This window comes from Lates calcarifer, linkage group LG1 (assembly GCF_001640805.2).
Source record: "Lates calcarifer isolate ASB-BC8 linkage group LG1, TLL_Latcal_v3, whole genome shotgun sequence".
NCBI classification, from domain to species: Eukaryota; Metazoa; Chordata; class Actinopteri; family Centropomidae; genus Lates; species Lates calcarifer.
Window position 1 is genome coordinate 25,226,140 of NC_066833.1, and position 19,584 is coordinate 25,245,723.

Genomic DNA, 19,584 nt, shown 5'->3' on the forward strand with positions numbered 1-19,584 from the left:
CCCTCCTATTACCAACCTACCAGAGACGTCCTCTCTCTGGACGGCGCGAAGTAACTTTTCCGTACAGCGTTTTTTCATGTATGTGTGTATGTACGTATGTATGTATGTATGTGTGAGGGGCACAATATGGTTAATTGGTTTCATGAATCTATTAAGGTATTGTGTATATTTTTACACTAATGTTATCACTTCGTATCGTTTTAGGAAAGAATAAAACCAAACTGAACAGCATCGTTTATTTATGAATATAGTCATCTCCGTATATATCTGCTTTGTTTTTGTTTTTCCTGTTTGTTTGTTTTATTTTTGCCATATTTCTTTGTCCTTAGCCCTAGACCGCATGACTGTCTGCTGTGGTTGACCCACTCGTCGAAAACGGAAGTACATACGAGTACACCATCTTTGTACTCAAGTATCTTTGGAGAAGGTAAAAAGACATGCGCACTAGTGCTAATAGTTAGTTCTGGCTTTCTCCACTGTCAGCTTTGGTCGGTAGGTGTGTTTTTGATAAACAGCGCCTCTTCGTGGACAAAAAAGACCCAAAAACTGTCAGAGTGATATAAGGGTATACGTTTTGTTTAAATCTGCGGCAATGAGAGATAGACAACGGTTAGAAGACGGCATGCAATGCTGAGTATTCCGGTTATAACCACGAAATAAGGCTCCCGGGCCTTGTTTTTACGTTAACCGCCGATAATGTGATGCTGTGTGGCTATCGAAGCTATTGTTAGTTGACAAGCTAGCTGACAACAGCAGCAGCATGGAGTGACTCTGCGGAGAAAGAAAACGCCATATCATTTGCTTATTTTAGAGTCCATGCTATCAGCCAGAGTAGTTGCGGTGGGTTTCACTCTACTAACGGCGGCCAAAGCAATGACATCTGTAGCACCAAACACATCCTCTGAGTCCCGGGGGCTGCGTGCAGCAGCCAGCCGGGATGCATACTCTGGTAGTCCGCTGCAGAGGCTGCAGAGGCTGTCTGCGGTTCCCGGTTGCGTCCCGAGCCGAGTTAACGACCTGCTGCTCCTGCGGCCTGATACAGACAATCAATGTACTTCGGAACCAAAGGAGAAGAGCAACAACAAACACGTCATGTTTTTCCATGGGGATATTCAGGTGAGTAGGATGGAGGGTGGGAGCACCACTGATCTGGGAGGGGTCTCACGTTATCCAGGGGTCTCCACAGAAAGATCCCGACTGGCCTAAACGGAATGACTTTAATGGCTATTATATGTAAGTTAGTACAAGTAGTATCTCTGTTCACTGATATCAACAGACCCGAGACAAGCAAGTAAAGTCTTGTGAGAGGTCAAAACAGTGTCAGTGCTTATTTCTCTAGAGTTCAAGTACAACGTGACATAGCATTTACATTTAAGATTTGCTGTTTTGTTTAGTTTGTGCTGGAGGTTTTAAACAATTTGTGTCGCTATATATTTACTCTATGTGCTGCTATATGGCTCGGTTATATAGCCATTAAGTGCCATATGACATTTACAGGGTAATTGTGATGTATTTTGCAGATGTAGAGGGTTTTTTTAAAAATAGATTTTACACAACATGTGACACCTTATGGGTGCCACTAAAGGTTATCAGCATAGTAAGTCATTTTTTAGTGCTACTGCTTGATAAGAAACAACTCCGGTAACCATTACCTGCCTATCATTGTATACCTGAGGAAGCACATTTGGGCTTGCTTGCCTTAGAATGTTGTCTTCCACTTTAGTGGGAGTATGGAGTTCCTTCTGCATGAATTATTGTTAACTGTAACTTTATGACACATATCTGGAACTCGGATATCACATAATATATAGAAAAAATCTCTGAAAGAGGATTTCCACATATGAGGGTAGATATGTGACCTTGTCACACTTGGCTGCTCTCACCTACACTGATATCAAGTGAAGTTTATTTATAAGGACCGTCTTCAGGGTAGGAGTGTGTCTAGAGCTTCGTTATAGTCACAAAATGTAACTGAAAGCAGCACTTCTGGACACCAAGTGAAAGAGTATCGAGCAGAGTATACTGTGCACTGTGCATTGTACCTGTGCATAAGACAGGTACAGTAACATCTTGTCAACAACTGATTGGGGTTAGCACTGCAGACGTTCTTGTTTGTATATTTATGCCAGCTTTGTGTGTGATACAGAGTGTTTTGATAAATATCACCATGTTTATCTGACTAGGAGCTGAAACTAACCAAACTACAATGCCCTGAATTCATCTGTGTGTTTATGGTTTGCAATTACAAAAGAAGTGACAATAACACATTGCATATTATAGTGATAGTATCATGAGACAGTTCTGTAACACATTCTGATATAATACTATATAATATAGCATTGATAGAAGTCAGACATGTTCACTATATCCAACTATCTTTGTAAATAAAGAGGAAAACATGCACATCATTCTTGATTCAAAATCAGGAATTAGTATGTATTCACTGCATTATTAATGCGTTCAGATTCACAATATATATTGAGCTTCCCCAACCTCCCAGACTGTAGAAGAGTATTATGGGAAATTTTGCAGTTCTGACACATAGTATGTTGCAAGTATGACATTATTTTTCTTTGCCTTCAAAGTGCATGTAGGCATGTTATGTAGTAAATTATTGTGAATAGAATAGAACAGAACATAATCCGACTTTACCATGGAAATGCTCTCCATAAAACATAACATCAGTGGTCTGCATAAAGATCATAAGGATTGAAACTGAGGTCAATATTTAAAATTATCATCCCTACCTACAGAAAATAGTTAAATGCAGAGGAAGGTTCTCTTTTCATCAATGATAACTACTGTTGTTTAAAGAGGATCTCTCATGCGTTTCCTTATTTTCTGTCATATATATATAATGTTAAGTGTTGGAGGTTCATATTAAACACAGCTAAAGTTACAAATAATGAGGTAAATATATATAGAAGTAATCCCAGTGAGCAAATAGCACCCACTTCAGACTTATTCTTCTTTCAGGCAGAGCTAATGTCAGCTCTTGACATATTCCATATTGTATATACTCAGAAGCACTGGCTTACTATAGTTTGTTTATGTTGCTCTGGAAACAGAGGAAGCTTCTGGAAGGTGACCAATCAGAACGGAGTGAAATATTGAGCCAGATAAAAAGCATAATCGGTCTTCTTGAAGGCCTCCTGAAGAACAGAGCACTGGGGACATTAGCACACATTTTGTTGTTAGCCCGAGACATTGGGGTAAAAAACAAACAAACAAACAAACAAACAAAAAAAACATATGTATGAGGAAACTGCAGAGCTGAGAAGAGCAACAAAGAAAAGTGTTTCTACTGGTAACTGAGAATGTGGCAGTGTCTCTCAAATGTGTGCCAAATCTGTAAATGCTGCAGCTGTCAGATTATGCAAAGCTGCCTCAGAAGCTTTTTGTTCCTTTTTTTAGTAAGATGAAGAGGCATTTACTAATCAAGTGTAAAAAATATCGAGGAGTTAAAAGAAGTTAAAGAAGATTAAATATCACACTTTTCTAATAGCCTTCAAGAATTCCAAGAACTGCCCTCATTTATTACAGCTTTTTGAGTGCCCACTCCATCTATTCATTGTCCTCATCTGCAATTCATTAGGCAACTTTCTAAGCAAGTGTTAATATTCCCACAGTGTGCTGGTATTTCCCAGGAGGTGTTCGTATGCGCAGGACGCTGTCACCGTGACGTTTCCGTGTAAATAAAATGAATGAAGTCCTTGTGTTGAGAACCACACACTAACAGTCTGACAGCAAAGTGAGAGGAAGCTGCTGATGGAACTAATTAAATGGGCCAGAGATACACCAATGTGTGTGTGTGTGTGTGTGTGACGTCTTTAGTCAGACTTTCACCATGGTTGTTACCAGCCATTTATTTTGCTCACAGACTGAAATAAACATTTGTGGAAAAAAATGTCTTGAAAAAGTTGAAGGAGGAATTAAATTTTTGTTTGTTTGTATCTCCTCTTTAATTAATAAGCGTTTAAAGGCCCAATAATTTGGCCAAAGCAAACCCCTCTCCTACCTAGTTAGTTAGTTATTCCAGTATGTGCAAAACATGTAGTGTATGTTGCAGCTTTGAATGATCCCCTGTCTGTGTGTTGTCTGTGCAGAACTTCCAGGAGGAGATGGCTCTGCAGCCCGAGGGAGCTCAGTGGCTCTCCTGGAGTCTGGAGCAGGTGGCCTTCACCCTGGGCCGACGTTTCCCCGACCGATACGTTTGGGTTGTCAGAGCCTCGTGCATGTACCTCCACAAGTTCAGCTGCTACCGCAACTTTGTGGACAGCAACATGTTCGGGGCGCCAGAGCACTCGCCGTACTCACCCGACTTTGGAGCGTTTCGCCATCTCAGGTTTGTGGCCTTCTTCGCGGGAACATTTGCACTTTGCACATCATCAGTTTAGTCAGCGGTTTTGCAGTTTCTCTAGTTAAAACACTTTCAGCCCATAAACATATGAACATATTATTTATTTATTTTGGTTACATACCCAAGATGACACCACATATTATGTAGCCATCTGCTGTAATTTTTAAAGACAAGTTTTTCATTTAGGAAGCATGCGTATTTGCTTTATTGCAGAGACTTTGATGAGGTGATGGGCACCACTTTTTATATATGTCCTGTTAAATAAGAAGCTGGGAGGGGAGTTGAATTTCTTTACCAATGCAGCTTTTTTCAATTGTCTGTATAAGAACTCTTCCTAAATAATTTAAATGTAAAATTGGCAGAATCTTGAATTCACTGCTAGCTTTTGTTATTCTGCACTTTTTAAAATACTGCTATGGACAGATATTAGATGGTACCAAAAACTACTGAGGTTTGATTCCCAACTTTAGTTTAATAAACACGTAGCATTATGTTAGGACTGTGCTCAAAAATATGGCAGTTTACACAGAAAGGCTATAAAGAGAAAAAGTGGTCTGAAAGGTACTTGTGTTTGCAGGGCCCTGCTGAGCAATGGCATGGAGCGAGCCAACCTCCCAAACCCCCTCGAGCCACAGGGCGGGGCTGATAGCATCCCCTCAGGATTTTCACTGACGTTGGTGGGCTTCAGCAAAGGCTGCGTGGTGCTGAACCAGATGGTGTACGAGCTGGGCGGGGCACGCGCCGACCCACAGATGTCCCCTTTCGTCAAATGCATCTCGGCCATGTACTGGCTGGACGGCGGACACCCGGGGGGTAGCGAGACCTGGGTGACGGACAAGCAGGTGCTGAAGGAGCTAGCCGCCAGCGGGGTGTCGATTCACGCCCACGTGACACCTTACGAGGTGTGCGACCCGATGCGGGCCTGGGTGGGCCGTGAGCATGGACACTTCATCAAAACCCTGGAGGAGTTCGGAGCCTGTCCAAGTAAGAAGCTGCACTTTGAGGACGAGCCCCCCTGCATCGAGAACCACTTCAGGGTCATTCAGGAGTTTTGAATTTGGTTCAGAGTGGCTGTAAGCACTTCAGACACCACACACACACACACAGACACACACATCAGAAACCTGAGCTGATTGTTTGAACATCACTGAGCGCTTTAGATTACCTATTAGAATACAGATTGCGTGTCTTATTCGCTGGTCTTACCTCAATATTTTGGTGATTTAAGGGCTCAGACTTTAGAGCATGCGACAGATGCTGGTGTGTTGTACTTTGTATTTCCTTTCTACTGCTAAACGCACTTAACCTGAGGTGGAATGATCGAGTAGCCTTCCCCTTCCCTCTAAAAAAAAAACAGATCTTGGATCATTTTGACATCCAACGTCTTCCTTATTTTATTATTTGACTGTTTAGGTTAAATGTAAGCTTTTACATTTCATTTTGGCTCCAAATTTGATTTGCTGCAGAGCTGTTGTTTGAGAAACGTGAATGATTCATGTTGCTTCAGTTTGATTTTGCTTACAAAAGAATTTCTGTAATGAAGGTGTACGAGAGGTAGTGTAACATTGTGACTTTAATTGAATTTAAATTGAATTCAATGAATGTTTGGCTGAAGCAGAGCAGCTTATTACATTCTCTTTCTACCTGCACTTGCGTTGAGCTACTTTTAGACACGTGAATGTCTGAATGTCTGAACTTGACTCTGCAGTGTCAGCTTCAGACTTCATCAGTTGGTCTCTCAGCAGTGATGATTCTTGATTGTATTTTAACTGTGGCCAGTTAATTAAGCCTTGGTCAGAAAGTTAAAAATGGTTCTTTCATTCCTACATTGTGTATCAGTGGTGTATTTCCCACCAATAATAATTTGCTACATATATTCTGTTTAAATGTCAGACAGCTGCACTGTAAGAGAAAAAGGAAAAACCAAAATGTGGAAGCTTTATTTTAGTAGTATTATTTATTTTTACCTTAGCGTATTGCTGCCACCATGACAAAAAACATCAACAAATCTGTTCACTTCTCTTCATCAGAACAGTTGATACAGTCTCCACTCAAGGTCTGTTTAGTAGTGTGTGTTCTGGCACTCACGTCACATGATCTTCATCAACCAATGGAATTTGGCTGCTTTGAACGTCAACTGCTGATAAAGATCATGTGGACCTTGAGGCAAGATATGGTCATCTGCTGTTTTAATTTTTAAGGATGAACTTTCAAACTTATTGTCATTGTAAAAACATCATTCTTTGACATGATTTAATGATAACAAACATTGTTACTACATGTCATTTTTTTCTACTTACAATTTAGTACAATTACAAGTACTTACAAGTTAATTACAACAATTAACTTAGAAAAGTTGTAACTAGACAAACTGTAATGATGTTTACAATATTCATTTTTTTGTTAATGAAACAAGTTGCTTTAACAGGGTGTATATGTTAATTTCCTCAAAATGCTTTTTTCTCATGGTTGCAGATATGTGTTCTCTATACTGTACTGTTTTAATGACTGCAGCAATGTGCATTACAGTATGAAAAAAAAATGCAGGTTGGTTTAATCTCAACTGTAAAAATCAAGTAACTTGTTCAGATTAGATTGCTGATGACCTGTCAGTGTTGGCAGCATGTGTATTTATCTCTGTATGTTTTATTCCAGCCTGTAATGATTTCTTTGTAAGCTTACATGGCATCTTTGCACTTTGCTGATGGCTGCAACTCATTTTGCTGAATGTAACTTCAGAGCATTCCATTAAGTTTACTACTCGCTGTGCGTTGTGCTGTTAAAACAAATCCCTGTTAGTCTGCAAGCAGGGCAGATAGAAGCCTTTTTGTGCCCAACATAATATGTATCATACATCATCTGCTCACTAATCGGTACACATTAACACTATGCCACTTTGTTCTGGGGACGGTTAACCAGTGATGGGGGAGTTTGCAGCAGTTACTGAAGAGCAGTTTGTTTCAGCTCTCTGGAATCAGCAGGTGGCAGCAGTGTGGAGAAAGTAGAAAACAAAGAACTGAGGAGAAAAAACAGTTTCACACCAGACTGACTCAACAAAACACATCAAATACTCCATCGGATATTTTCTACAATCTTTAATGAGCTTTTTCAGTTTGCTTTGTGATGCCTATATATTAGCCTGCAGTTGATCAGAATACAATACGGATTATGTCTTTTTTTTTTTTTTTGTTATTTCAGATGCAATCAGAATGCTCATACATTAAAAAAAATATATAAAATGCAAAATAAACATACATCTCTTAAACATTTAATTGCTTGTGCTTGTGGCTGGTTTGACTTTAATCTACAGTGACCTTCAGTCTCGCTGCAGTCACAGAAAAGAAACGAGTGTTAAGTGACATCAGTGGTGCCCCATTTCTCGAGGATGACGGCCCGACTACCCGGCGAAGCACCTCCCGCTCAGACAATGAGCGCTCACACACATACATATACATGCACACACACACACACACACACACCGAGGCCACCAAGTGACTAGCTGCTGAAAATAACACAGTACAATAGCTGTACAAAATAACATAATCAACACCACAGCATAGGTCATGTTCAAGTGACAGACAGACAATGCCAGCAAACACAAGCCACTTTGCCCAACCCGTTCGAGCATTTCGTCATCCTGCAAAGTGAGATCACGGACATCCCTGCGCTGCAAAACAAGTCCATCTTCTCTGGAGATTTACTACCTGTCAAGTCTAAACGTCATGCTTTTTACAGATTCTGCTGCAACAGGAAAGATAGCTGCACTTGTTTTGGTACAACTGAGCTTGAAAATTTAGACTTCCTTTATCAAGGCACATGGTATTAGCCTAAATCAAGATTATTTTAAGACCTGTCACCTGTTTACAGAGGAGGAGCAACACATCTAGACTTTGAGACGTTTTGAGATGAGTCTTGAGATGAAGTAAGAATCGAGCTTACTTCCTTGTACAGTAGTAAAAGAGGCTTCGCAGCGTCTCTGGTTTCGATAATCTCCTGACAGTATCGCACTGACATACTTGTCAGCTGTTTTTACAACAAGCTCAAGTAGAATCTGCTAACTCAGTGAGACTGGATCTCTTACTGAGATGAAAATCTTTTACAGTGTGGTGTTCCAGTTTTAAAGGATGACAGCATACAGATGAGAGCATGGCCGTGGCTGGAGACACCCATCGCCCCCCCCCACACACACACACAAAGGCCATTGTGTGCCTGCTGGTGACAACAACAACAACAAACACAATGTGGTCTTATTCAGTTTGGCACCTCGCAACAAAAAGAGGAATGTTTTGGCAGAGTTGCCATCACTGCACTTTAAGAGGTGAGTTTTTTTTTTTCTCATTCAAGTCTTACTTGAATAAAAGATGGCAAATCCTGTGACTCAATAGCACCTCATATTTCACATTTTACAGTGGTTCTGTCACGCTTCCTGGGACAAACATCCATCTCTTTCTAAAACTTTACAGTCAAATCATCATTCCTACTTTATCACCACCCGGAAAACCTTTCATGCCTACGTATCTTAACAGCCAACATCTGAATACAAACAAACAGTTCTACGTATTGGGAAATACCCTTATTTCCCATTTGTTGAACTACTCCTTTAAATGCTTCTTTCAGGACTCACACATCAAAGTATTTAATCATCTTCCTCCTGACTAACATCGCCTGACTCATCTGTCCATTTCCATATTTTTCTTTACTTCCCAGTACCACCTTAAAAACTAATCCTCGCTTTCATCTCCCTAATTCACTGCAAACATGTATTATTTATTACAGTCACCACAACAGCATCTTCTTGTTTTAAATAACACCTTTATCATTTGAAATCACCTGTCTCCCACCACAATCTTCCTTAATAAGACATGTGAGCACATTATTTACATAAAAATATAAAGTATAAGTCCAGCACATAAATAATAATAATAGGCCTATAAGAATAACATTAAGAATACAAAACAAAGGGAGGAGAGAGTGAGCAGCACGCCCTGAGATGAAGAAAACAACAGGAATAGATCACTTCAGGCACCCGGACCCAGGAGGACCAAAGTAGCTTTTAATGCTGATACTATGAAAAGCTGACTGAATGGCTTTGGTGAGGGACAAGGACACACGAACATACAAACGTTCATAAATAGCTCCCGTTTTGCTTATCAGTTCAGAACGTGTGCTTATGGAGTAAGTGCTAAAGTTTCTCTCCTGGCCCAGCTAACAAAGAGGAACGCAGAGCTCGGTGAGGAAATCATTTGAGTAAGTGCGGGCGTGGCATATGAACCACTGTATGACTCATTAGTTTTCTGAGCCATTACAGTTTTAAATTTCTATCTTACTGTTGTAGGATAAATAAGAGTTCTATGGGTACCACGATTTGTTGCTCACTTTATACCTTCTTGTCAAAGCAGTTTCATCTAGAATTTTTTTTTTTTTTTCTACAATAACCCAAAAATATGATTAACACTACATGTGGAGGCCTCTCAGTTCTGTGAACGGGGACTACACTGTGGATCAAGTTATTAAAATGAGTTGCGTCTTAAACCCTGAGCTAATTTTAAACCCTCAATCTACAGCAGACACAGAGAAAATCAACGTTTGACACCGTGGTACAAGGCAAACATATAAGGAATGTAATATGCTTGTGTGTGATCATGTCCTCCTGCTGCTTGGAATGGAAGTGCAGCTCGGACATGAAACACAGCAGAGCTAAGACATGGACAGCAGCATCTTTTATCAACTTAGACCAAAAAAAAAAAAAAAAAAAGCACATAAGGCAGGTTTCATTATTTAAAACTCAACCTGGCTTCCCATAATGCTGCTGTCCAGCTGCGCCTTGTTCTCTTTAACATGCAAATAAGGACGTTCTCACTTCCTCACTGCAGAGGTGCCTATCTTGATATCACTCATTTTCTGCTGAAGCACAAGTGTGCTGGAGCTGGTGACAAGAACACTTCACTTCCCACCTTAAGGCAGAATGCTATTTTTAGCTTCTTTAAGGTATAGAAACGATTTCAAAATATACATGAGAAGTATTGCATAGATTTCCCTAGAAATACTCCACAGTAGCCTTCATCAGCACGGGGACAAATAACAACGCTTGACACAGAGCAGGTTTACTCAGCCCCTGAAAATACCAAAGATTTGAACAATGAAAGGAATTAAATACTTAAGGTTAACCAAACTGCATTAATTGAAACATGTACATTTTTACATAGCAATGGATCAGTGATAGATCTCAAACTTAAGCTGGTTATCTTTGGTTTGACTGGTCGATCTTGGAATTTTGCAATTAAGTGGAATATAAACACAACCTAAGTACTCTTGAGTGGTGGGCAGTAGAGCCAGTTTTGTGGCTTAAAAGAATTTAAAAGCTCAGGGGAAGAAGTGGCCGCACCTGCTTTTCATTCCTCCCCCTTTTTCATTTTTTTCTTTTCTAAAAGTCACCGTCTCCGGGAGCGGACGTTTCCTCATCGAAGCGAAATCTTTTTGCGTGCGAGTGCGGGGACTCCAGGAAGTTCTCCTTGTCCTCTGGGTCTTCAGGCGGGGCTGCCCACTTGGTGCCGCAGCTCCTTTCGCGAAAGGGGCGGGTGGCAGTGGGGTCGGGGCTCAGGCAGATCTGCTGCTGCTGCCACAGCCACGGGTGGCTCATGCACTCGGCGGCGCTGGGCCGGTCCCTGTGGTCAAAGCACAATGTAAAACACTCGGAATCTAGCCTGTGATTAGAGTTTACTGACTCCTAGACTGACAACTCCTGATTATTTTCATTATTGATTAATATGTTGCTTATTTTCTTAAGAGGGAGAGACATCACCATTTAAGGTCTTTTCACATACAGTGCGACGTAAATAAACAATGTGAAATACTCTCCCACCAGCTTCACCAGGGTGAGTGAGTCTGAGGTCCTGTTTTATTAGTGCTGCATCTGAGGAGGCAAAGGACCAACTACTGGGATCCTTTGACCCAGAGCAGATTCTGGCAATCTGTGTGTCTGCCTTCAGTTGCAGTGCAAAAGCTCAGCAAAATCAACCTCCTTCCAAAATAAAAAAAATAAACTGATGTGCAAATTAATGAAAAAACGTCCCCAGTCTGAAAAGACCTTAAGGAAAGTCAGAATCATGAACAGAGGTGAGTTACTTGCTAAATTCTAAACACGTTCTTGTAGACAGAAATATTTTTTTGCGTCTAAAAACAATGAGTGCTTGATTTGCTCTGGAATGTGCACCAGCCTGCGTGTGAATCCTGTCACACACCAGTGGAGCTCTAAAATAAGACATTACGTGATGGGTTTCCTCGTGGGAAAAACATGTCTTTTGTTTACAGCTCCGTCTTAACATTCCGTTCAAAATAAATCATTTGAGTGTTTCACCTGTGTGAGGGAAGTTTGAAGTGAGTTCACACACTCTTACTGTCTTTACTCACTCAGGCGCTTTGATCAGCAGCTTACGGATGAAGTCCACAGCCAGCTCAGATACCCTTGAGAAGGCCTCCCTGCTGTAGTCCACGTTGACCTGGGACACGTTCAGATACGTCTCCTGCTTGTCGTCCCCGGCGAACGGAGACTCGCCCGTCACCAGCATGTAGGCTATGACACCCACACTCCTAAGGGACACAGACATGCGTGAAGGACAGGGTCAGTCATACTTCTGGCTACCACAAGAGTGAGAACAAAAGAAAACTGTACCCAAACTGAACTACAGCTATGACAGAGCTTGGCTAGAATGGAACTCACCATAGGTCAGTGGCTGTTGTGATTGGTTCATAATTCAGGATCTCTGGAGCTGAAAGAAAGAAAAAGTCAGTTGACATTCAGAATTACAAGAATGTCTCCTTGTAATTTCCTTTATCATTCCATGCCTCATGTTGTTTTGTGTCTTTGTTTCACCACTACAGAGAGTGCATTTCAGTTGTGTCTTTATTCTGTATTATAATAACAATAAACAACCAAATTAAACTCATGGAGGTGCTGGCAGAGTAAAATTAACATACCAAAGCTCGAGAAAAAAGTGCAAGGATAAGACAAAGCTGAGGTTTCTTGAGGTGTGCGGGAGTGGATTAAACCCAGTATTTCTTGCATGACAGCGGGACTGTGTTTAAAGATGATGCCTCTGTCTGTGTGTGTACTGAAATTAATGCTAATGGCACCAGTGATATTAGAATTTGTAAGAGATTCTGCCTTTAAAAAAAAAAAAAAAAAAAAAAAAAAGCACCCCTATTAGCATAACATAAGACAGGTTTTACTGACTCTAATGTGGTTATGTTGGCCTCATCTGCTCTTGTCTGATGTTTCTGAGTAATGGAAGCCTGTTTTATGAACATCACCTTACCCACATATTCAGGTGTGCCAAGAATCTCTCTGAGCTCTCCAACCGCACCCAGTTTACGTGCCAGGCCAAAGTCTACAATCTTTATGTCTCCTGGAGGAGACAGGCTGGTCAGGAGAATATTCTGGGGCTGAGAAAAAAACAAAAAACAAAGAGGAAACACAGTGAACATGTGAAAGCAGAAGTGGTGCTAAGATAAGAGGTACTTTTAACTTGAGAGCAAAATGCATAACACATGTCAGGAATTTTCTAAACTTTTCTTTGAACATAACTCTAAAGGAGAGGTGTATTTCAAACAGGATTACTTGTCTGTAAAACTGAAAATATGTTGACCATATGACACTGTGTAAACACTATTACTACATTTTCATTCTTTACAAGACAGGACATACAGTACGTGTTTGTTCTGTTTGCACAACAAACACAACTTTTTTGTGTGTCTGACAATGATTAGCACAACTCTTGTAAAATTCCCAGCTCTAGTTAAAGTTATATAGTCAGTGTCTTAAACATAGGGATCCACATGTGCTCTCAGGCCAGTAACAGGCCCTTTATTTAACAGCCTGGTGCTTATGATAATGCAGAAGTGGTGTAAAAATCCCTCATTTTTACACTGTGCTGTTGAGCTTTCTCACTTTGCCCTGGGCTAAGGCTTCTGTTCCTACCTATAATTCTAGTTCTAGACTTTACTGTGTCACGGAAATAGGAAATTGGGGTTTTGAGCACACAGCCGCACTATAAATAGGAATACTCGGCCGAGCACTCAAATGTGAAGTTTGTGGTGAACTGAGTGAACATGTAAAAATAGACTCCCTTGGCTCCAGCTACATTCATGCGTGTGATTCTCATTTGCTGTGTGTATGTGTGTGTGTGTGTGTGTGGTGTATGTGTGTGCAAACCTTGAGGTCTAAGTGCACCAAGTTGCTCTGGTGGAGGTGGTGGACTCCCTCCAGCGTTTGCCTGATCAGACGGATGATCTGTGCCTCTGGCAGCAGCTCCTCGGACACACAGTGGTCAAATATCTCTCCACCTGCAGCACTGGGCAAACAGAAAACACAAGCATGTTGTTAATACACACACACATACACACGTGGACTGTTCAGGAAACCGTCATCCACAGAAGTGGCCATGTATACAGAAACAGCAGGCAATTTTGTGACATCAGATGCAGTTTGGATGTGGCATACTTTGGACAAGAAATACACTGCATTCATGAATTGAAGGGTGGCCTGGTGGTTTAAGTGGCCAACCCATAGCCAGAGGGTCACCAGTATGATCCTACATGTCCTGGCAATGTGTTGTTGAGCAAGAGAGCAGCCTCGTCCCTGCTTAGAAGTGTAGGGTAAGAGTTCCAGCCCAAGACACAGAATGGAACATGCCTTAAAACTAGCATAAAGAGAGTATAAAGTTCATCTAATTTTATTACGCTTCAAGTTATTCAAGTTTATAATTTGGTATTTTTATTTATTTTCTCTAAAGCTTCTTTAAGTTGTCCAGGCTGTCTTGCATGAAGAAAGTGAGTTATTTACACTGTCTTGGCACTCACAAAAGGAATTAAGTGTCTGCAACAACAAGTATTAAAAGGTTAGAGAAATCATAGCATTTCACTTTAAGACTACTGTTCTGTGTCTTATTTCCAATCTTGGTCTTGCATCTAGTTTCTGTTTTGGTGATACAGAGAAGTAAGATGAGTGATATGCCAGACAAAGAAGGACAGTTCATTTACAAACATGATTTAACATGAATGACCCAGTTAGGAAATTGTGAGACTTTAGATAGAATAATATCAGTCAAGTCATCTACAACCAAAGTTTCAGCTCAAGCTGTGCAGTGAGTTCCTAAAACACGATGGGCCTTTTAGTCTACAAACAAATCCTAATAAACCTGTTAGGAAGAATGAGCTGTTTATATAATGAGGCATTATATAAAAACAGTTTATATGGCAGCTCCTTTGGACAAACAGGACTTTGCCCTTAAAAAGGCACTTACAAGACTAGAACAGTTTAGCCAGTGTTACTAGTATTAGACAGATTAAAAGATGAATTCAATGTAAAGTACCATATATTAGACTAAGAAAAAAGGTAAAAGAATGTGTTACTGGTTCTGTTTTGAACTCACTATTCCAGCACTAAGACGATGTCATGATCTGTCTCATAAGCAGCGTGCAGGTTGACCACCCGGGCATTGTTACGGGCCATCTCCAGGACGGCCATCTCGTGGATGACTTCGGCCCGGCAGTCACGACCTCTCCTCCTTTTCCGCAGGAACTTAGCAGCAAACACTTTCCCCGAGATCTTTTCCACGCAGCGCTTCACCACTGCAAACTTCCCCCTGAGAAAGAAAGCGGACATGTGGTTAAGGTGGACCCTCCAGAGAACTGCAAATCAGCAATTGAATTTAGTTTGGTAATTGCGAAACTTTGATTGCATTATGTGGTTGATTGACATACATTTGACTACAGTAAACAAATGTGGCACTGGGACAACTGTGCCATACAAATACTGGCATTTGATAACAGGCACCTCCAGGTTACTTAATGTCAGTACATTCCTAGATCACTAGGGTAACTGTTCATGACGTTCAAGACTAGGAAGAGACAAGTAGCTACTGGCTGCTAGAGTGTAAAGTGTCATAATTCATCATGTCTGATGAACCTGAAAAGAACAATTCAACTATACAGGATTATGAATAGCATGCAGCTCTAATATAGTGTTCACAACATGCAATATAGATTTAAGTCTGTGGTTTAAGCTTATCTTCTAAGCTAATTCTCCAGTGAACTACAGATCTACATTCCCCTCTCTAAAGACCTTTGGCATTCAGCCGATATTTTATGCAATTTGAGAAAACACTTCTCCACATGGCCTTGCAGTGACTGCAACAAAAGAAAAGAATAAATCTAATCCAAAAATAACAGCTTTACACGCACCAAGAGAAATGACTGAAGGTTACAGACTGAGAAGGACTTCTCTTAAAGAATAGAACAATGGGGCTAAACTATTCTAATCTCATAGCACCACCTATCACTGTTATATCATATTTTCATGACGTTTTAGCATTTGATACACAAAACATGTTTGTGCACATTCTCAAAGCTTGATAGCACAGCATGAGAATCGGGAATTCTGGGGAGACCTCTGCTGTGTTAATTGTTAACGTCTCCCTGTAGTATCTGCCAGGTTACAGCCACGTGACCGTTTCTTTGTTTGGGTTCTAGGCCCCTCATCACACTAAAAAGTACTTTACACAATTCTCCAATCCAGTACTGCTGTCCAATAAAGTAGAGTGACTTATGATAGACAGACAAAACATACATGGAGAAAATCAAAGCAACAGAAGCTGAAAGATTCTAACATTTGGTCCCTAATATGAGCCAAATCCAAATTCCCTGGAGGCTGTAATTCCCATAATGCAGTCAAAAGTCTTTAAAACTTCACACCTCCTTGATGACTTTTGATGAATCCACATTAATCAACTTGTGGGAAGAAAAACACAAAAAAGGTGAGAGATACACATTCACCATTTACCATCAGCTTATAAGCTTATTTTGTCTAGCTGTTATGGCTACCAAACAAACAAACAGGAACATTTAGCATTTACTATGTCCCATGTTCACGCTCCTTTTAGCTCTGGTTTGGTCTACGCCAAACATTTCTTTGGCTTATGCTATGCTAACCAGCCAGTTTAAAGAGAGCATCGTTCTGTCAACTGCAAAGTTAACGGTCACTGTCTGTTTATTAAGACTATATTGTACCAGAGCTGTGAATTACTATACACTACAGAACTAGAAACTCTCTAACCTAACACCACTGCCCTTATCATGTTCTTAAAAATATTCCACCTCAGAGCTTCCTGTTTTGACAACATACACAAACACACAGACATAGACTCACACACACACACACAAATAAGTTAACAGAAGTGGCCTGTGCCATTTCTTCTTTCTCAAGCCTGGTTTGCACATGTTTCCTTCCTCCTGTTTTGAAAGCAGAATTGTACAGTGCATGGTGTATGACACACTACTTCAAACACACCTCAGATTTCTTTGGATGTGATCATCAAGCCTAAGCAGTTGCCATGGCTCACACACTGTGCCAAACACATGACAAAGGTCTACTGTAGCATGACAGTCAGGCCCCTGGCACTGCAAGGCTTGTGTGTTTACAGTGGTTAAAGCTTACAGTCCAGAATCCAAATGCAGTTAACATTAGTGCAGTGATATGTGTCATCTGTGGTAGACATGACAGCAAATATATAAGTATAGAAAATACAGCCTTAAATATATATAAACTGATATGTAAAGGACACAGTAGTCTTTGCCAAAAAGGATACCCTTTAAAAGTTTCTGTTTTCTATATGTGATTTGTGAAAATTATTCAGATCACACTCATATCATCTAAATCTGTAGTGATAATGCAATTTTGTTCAGTCACATTGATCTTCACTCTTTTTAAGAGCACAGAAACTGACCCTCATTTGTAAATATGTAACAATACATGACACTGTTTTGTTCAGTCCATGGCTTTCCAGTTAATAACTGCTTGTCTCACCACACATTTACTTCAAGTTCAGTTTAACAGTGTGGTAGCGGCTGTGGTAGTCGAACTAAGATGTTTTTGATATTGTACACCAGTCTACTGTGTCAGCAGCTGCTAAGACAAAACCAACAGTGAATCAGGAAATGTTTGGTTTCAGAATATCATCTAGGATTGAAAATGATGCTAATTTTCCTTATTGCTGATGAATCCAGAATGTCCAGAACAGAGTCCAAGATGACGTCTTCAAATAGCTCGTTTGTATTCTCAGCAGTCCAAATACATATATGTATGTATGTATCTATGTGTATGTGTGTGTGTGTGTGTGTGTTTCAATATATGAAACGCAAATTCTTACATTTATGGAACTGGAACTAGGGAATGTTTTTGGCTTTTGTTGAAGGACTCATACTTCATGGTAGCACACTACACTGTATACCTCCATAACAAACTGAAAATGGAAATGCCTGACACACTCAGGCTCTCTCTGATGCACTAATTGATAAGTCTTTCCAAAGAACTGTAAGGCTGGAGACTTGATACTACTGACATCAGACGTCCCGGTAATACAATACTGTTTATACTGTGCTGCTGGAACTATTTCTAATAGTAGTTCCTAAGAACGATTCAAATGAATGCCAAATACAAATTTAACACTTGATAAAGCCCACTCCTATTTAGTTCTAGTATTATGGTACACACATGAGCAACTTAAAAACTTCCTGCAGACCTTATTCTGCCCAGAGGAGACCCTCTGGACCTTTCTCATGAACAGCAGTCAGACATGTTTGCCTCACCTTCCCAGCTCTCCGGTGATTTCATATACATTTTCCATCGGCTCCGTGCTGATTGGGGTCTGAATTTCTCCGAGAAGCCCCGCGGGGAGTCCGCTGCGACTGTCCAGCCGCCTCCGAGACATCTTCCTCTCCTTTCGGTATGACTCCTGCTGCCTGCTACCACACTGGACACCGCGCTAAACGCGACGTAAGTGAGAGATGAACAATAAAACTAACCTAAGTGGCTAGCTAACAAAGCCCACATCACATTAGTTACATGTTAGTGTTAGCTAAGCCGGTGGTCGTACTGTTGTTTAGGTTAATTTACCGACTCTGCTTAGCTCAACTGTCGCTAACTAAGTTAGCACGACGGTCAATGTCGCGGATTCAAAAGTGAGTAAGCCCGAATTTCCTCAGCTGACCTGAAGAGAAGCGACGAGTCTATTAAATCTTTGCCTACGGCTGACTCCTGTTAGTAGACTATCCGAACTACCACAGCGTGCCACTGTTAGGCAGCTTAACAGCTAAGTTTATCCGCAGAGTTTTCGATCATTTTTTACATCCCTCTGTTTGACACTTTCGCGACACGTCACTGCTTAACGCATGCGTACTGTTGCTCTGTTTGAAAAAAGCGTGTCCAAGTTTATTTGAATTACAGGTCTGACAGTCTGTGGTGCTGATAGGTAACCTACCTAACCTGAAATCATTTACTCTCTAACGATATGAAAAAATCTGCGTATTTCCATCTAGAAAAGAAAAATGCAAAAACTGAAGTTCGGGAATGACAAAAAAGTCACGGTAAGTCAGAAATATAATATAATGGCAATGTCTATGTCTGACATTTATATAACATTACCGGAATGTTAAAACAAAATTTGGACTTTCAAATTTCAAAAATATGACAAATTAAGTCACATTCATAAGAATCTGATGAATGAAAGAATCTAACTTAGATTATAATTGAACGTTTTTACTCTTCAGGACATGAATATGAGACACAAAGCCAAAATTTCGATTTACTGTCTTATTTGTAGTTTTAAATATCGGACTTTTGACATCGTTTATCGTACTAACTTTTATATATTATTTAAAAAAAAAAAAAAAAAATATATATATATATATATATATATATATATGTGTGTGTGTGTGTGTGTGTGTGAGTGTGTGTATGTATATATATATAATTAGTAACTCATATATATGAGTCAATATAACCTTTTGAGATAATGCATGAAGTTTGTGAAATAAAAAGTCTCTATTGTTCTAATATCTTTGACGTAGAAATGTAATGTTTCATTGTATACGGCAATTATGGCTTAATATGTTATGATTTTAATTTACTGTGAATATCTTTTTATTTTTGTTATTTCTAACATTTCATCTAGTTTTTCTTTTCCTGGCTAGAAGTGAACCTCCATACAAATCCATCCGCTGTGCACATGCAAATTTATTAACATCTGGCAAAGCATCTGGAGGATAATAGAAGCTTCACACTGACCTCAGCATTTAACCTGCAATCTCTCATGGAACCATACCATTACAAATGTATAAAGTATGCATAGGGATAGTTTTATAATTGAATTATATAATATATTCTTATC

At 40.1% G+C, this 19,584-nt stretch overlaps 2 protein-coding genes across 2 annotated transcripts; one reads left to right on the forward strand and one right to left on the reverse strand.

Annotated features, from left to right (window-relative positions):
* Positions 1-70: 70 nt before the first annotated feature.
* lg1h2orf69 (linkage group 1 C2orf69 homolog) lies at positions 71-7,632 on the forward strand. The gene is made up of 3 exons (XM_018678651.2): positions 71-1,116; positions 4,107-4,345; positions 4,938-7,632. Exons 1-3 carry the CDS (start codon positions 817-819, stop codon positions 5,413-5,415), a joined length of 1,017 nt encoding a protein of 338 aa, XP_018534167.1. The 5' UTR covers positions 71-816; the 3' UTR covers positions 5,416-7,632.
* stk17b (serine/threonine kinase 17b (apoptosis-inducing)) lies at positions 7,441-18,595 on the reverse strand. Its single transcript, XM_018678649.2, has 7 exons — positions 18,005-18,595; positions 14,791-15,003; positions 13,572-13,710; positions 12,676-12,802; positions 12,081-12,129; positions 11,771-11,950; positions 7,441-11,025 (listed from the first exon to the last, which is right to left on the reverse strand). The coding sequence occupies exons 1-7, from the start codon at positions 18,124-18,126 to the stop codon at positions 10,785-10,787; spliced, it is 1,071 nt and encodes a 356-aa protein (XP_018534165.1). The 5' UTR covers positions 18,127-18,595; the 3' UTR covers positions 7,441-10,784.
* Positions 18,596-19,584: the final 989 nt, after the last annotated feature.

Bases quoted from the DNA above. Each gene is read 5' to 3' on its own strand.
- lg1h2orf69 (XM_018678651.2), top strand. From the start codon at position 817: ATGCTATCAGCCAGAGTAGTTGCGGTGGGTTTCACTCTACTAACGGCG. The intron at 1,117-4,106 runs GTGAGTAGGATG...TTGTCTGTGCAG, and splicing joins TTTTCCATGGGGATATTCAG to AACTTCCAGGAGGAGATGGC. The intron at 4,346-4,937 runs GTTTGTGGCCTT...TTGTGTTTGCAG, and splicing joins GGAGCGTTTCGCCATCTCAG to GGCCCTGCTGAGCAATGGCA.
- stk17b (XM_018678649.2), bottom strand. From the start codon at position 18,126: ATGTCTCGGAGGCGGCTGGACAGTCGCAGCGGACTCCCCGCGGGGCTT. The intron at 15,004-18,004 runs GTGAGGCAAACA...TTTCTTTCTCAG, and splicing joins ATCACCGGAGAGCTGGGAAG to GGGGAAGTTTGCAGTGGTGA. The intron at 12,130-12,675 runs GTAAGGTGATGT...TCTTTCTTTCAG, and splicing joins TGGCACACCTGAATATGTGG to CTCCAGAGATCCTGAATTAT.